The sequence below is a fragment of the Chondrus crispus genome, genomic scaffold (assembly GCF_000350225.1).
Source record: "Chondrus crispus Stackhouse genomic scaffold, scaffold_62, whole genome shotgun sequence".
In the NCBI taxonomy this organism is placed as follows: Eukaryota; Rhodophyta; class Florideophyceae; order Gigartinales; family Gigartinaceae; genus Chondrus; species Chondrus crispus.
Genome location: NW_005178579.1, coordinates 189,373 through 191,913, shown reverse-complemented (window position 1 = coordinate 191,913; position 2,541 = coordinate 189,373). Strand labels below are relative to the sequence as shown.

The 2,541-nt window shown below is 51.6% G+C and overlaps 1 protein-coding gene across 1 annotated transcript in view; it reads right to left on the bottom strand.

Annotated features, from left to right (window-relative positions):
• Positions 1 to 124, bottom strand: part of CHC_T00009118001 (Amidinotransferase) — a 1,710-nt gene extending 1,586 nt beyond the window's left edge. Inside the window, exon 1 of the mRNA XM_005710548.1 lies at positions 1 to 124. This exon is cut by the window's left edge and continues 1,586 nt beyond it. Coding sequence (XP_005710605.1) covers positions 1 to 124 — 124 coding nt within the window.
• Between the last annotated feature and the right edge of the window lie 2,417 nt (positions 125 to 2,541).

Genomic DNA, 2,541 nt, shown 5'->3' with positions numbered 1-2,541 from the left:
GCGGCGGCGGCGGCGGCGACGGCGACGACGACGGACGGTCCGCTTGCGTTTGGCAGGCGCGCGAGAAGCGCGAGCGCGAGCGCGGGAGGCGCGAGAGGAGGCGGGGGAGCTGGGCGCGGATCATGGTGGGCAAGTTTTGCGAGGATGGAAGCGCGGGGAGATGGGGGGGGGTCGAGGAATTTGAGGCGGGGCCGTGTGTTTTGGATTTAGATGGTTGTGTGTGTGGAAGATGGTTTAGGGACGACGGGGGAGGGGGGGTGGGTAGGTGTCCTCCTGGGCGGAAGGGCGGGCGGCCCTTGCTGATCGATTTGACTGCTTGAGCTCGGGGGGGAGTAGACCGGGAGAGTGCTCGTCGCTTTCACACCCTGCTGTCATACTACAAATAATTTACTTGTATTTACCTGCTCAGTCCATTCCACACATGCAAACGCGACTCTTCGCGGGACTGACCAATGGGCAACGCACAGCAGGCCATTGTGTGGGTACACGAGGGTCCGCACAGGCGTGTCTTGTAAATTATGTCTGTGAGCATGGGACAGCAAATCACTTTATTTAGATGCATTGCTCCACTCAAATTGTACAGTAGGTACCCCTCAATAGTGCACCCTCGTGCCATCAGCTATAGATACGCACTACTGACAGCGCGAACTAATAAAGGTCCATCCACAGGTCACAGCCCACCGGCCACAAAATGCTCCGATATGAGCATTTGACGTCGCTTCTTGCGCGCTTGTTGGTGATAAATTTAGGTCGGTGGTCGCTGTGGTCACCATTGGTGGTCGGGGTGTCCGGTTGTGGTCGTCAACCGCAGCACAGTGGTGTGCATCTACATCGGCATGCCTCCACGTGCACAGGTGTACACGTGGCAAGAGTTTGTGACATCGCTGAAAGGCGGGCACTTTTGGCCATGTGCACTATTGTAAAGCCAACTATTGAGGAGACCCCCTGTACTTCAATTCGAATTCTACACTATTTACGGTACCCTTGGTTATGTACACGGGCCATGAATGACAAATACAGTGCAGTATTGTAAAAAACCGGATTGCTGCCGTGGCGCCCGAAAATTGTTTTTCTCGTTTCCACGCCTTTTTTTCGATGGCTATTGATACCCGCACAATCGTCATTGGGTCTCGGCGTTGCTGATATCAGCAACCCAATGACGATTGTGCGGGTGCGACCTGGCTTCGGTGGCACCGCCACCTCAGGCACGAGAGAGAGGCCCCATGACAGCGTGTCTCTACTGCGATGCAAAGCTGGTGCGACTCCGCAACTCCCTTCTTTTCCAATCACCGTTTTTTTAATGGCCTACTGCCACCAGGGGCGCACACCACCATTCACAGTGTTGCACAGATGCGAAAGGCATTCCGCGTATGCCAATCCTATTAGCACAGCCTTTGTTTGGGAGACAACTTGTCTGGTCAAAAGGGATCCGTCTGCAAAGGCCGTAATCGAAAGTATGCACACAGATCCACATCCGTTTATATTACCTCTCCACGGCCGCAAGTACACATCGTCCCCGTCCGCACAAGTCGCCCAATCCTCGTGATCCTTGCGTCGCAAGCCACACCGTCACCCTTGCGCCTGGATGTCACAACAACTTGTCGTCTTCAACTGTCCATCCGACAGAGGCTTGTCCTCACATGAGGACAGCTCCTTTTTTGCAATTATATATATATATTAAATTGAATATTTTGGGAGCTAACTTGCAAACTACTGTAGTTCCTTGACCGACTTGTTTTTGGCAACAGCAACTCGCAGAACACCGCGATAGCAGAGCTTTGAATATCCACCAACATAAAAGATGTGATGCAGATTCAACACCAAGTTTACTTTTGAACTGCCGTCTTTCATATCCAAGTTACTTTACATGTGGTTTAAAGGTAGTTCAAGAAAGCTTCTTTTCAACACATATCTAACAACGACCAGGAACAACATGCAACTCTCACAAACTTCTTTCCTGTCCAATGCACAAGTCAAGTGCAGTGGTGCCAAAAAAGATAGCCCCTTCGGCATATCGGCGATGAGAACGTCGCAGATTCATATTCTTTAAAAAGAGACGTTAAAAGCATGCCTCTGAGATGTATCAGAAACGATTCAAGAAGAATTATTTATAAACCTCAAATCGTTTCGGGGTGTTGCCCGCTGGCGCTACGTAACGGCCTCATGCGGCCATCTTTGACGGCTGGGGCCTGCAGACCGTTGCCTGTCTCGGATACGCGCAGTACATCCGATAGACGCTCGCCTGTCTCGGATACGCGCGGTATATCCGATCGACCCTTGTACAGTTGTACATTTCACGAAAATTGCATAAATACACCCCCCAAACTCGGATAAAGGCATTTCCGACACTGTTTCCTGACGCCACCAGGATACTGTATCACCCCTCGACGGCGCACGAGGGAACCCTAATCCGAAGCCGATTTTTGAAAATCATAAAAACACTTGAAGTTGTACTACAGTAGTTTCGCGATATGACAAACCCCTGATGAGGGGAACCTCGCGATAAAAGAAACCGGGAACGGTCCCCGGTGTCGGAGACCG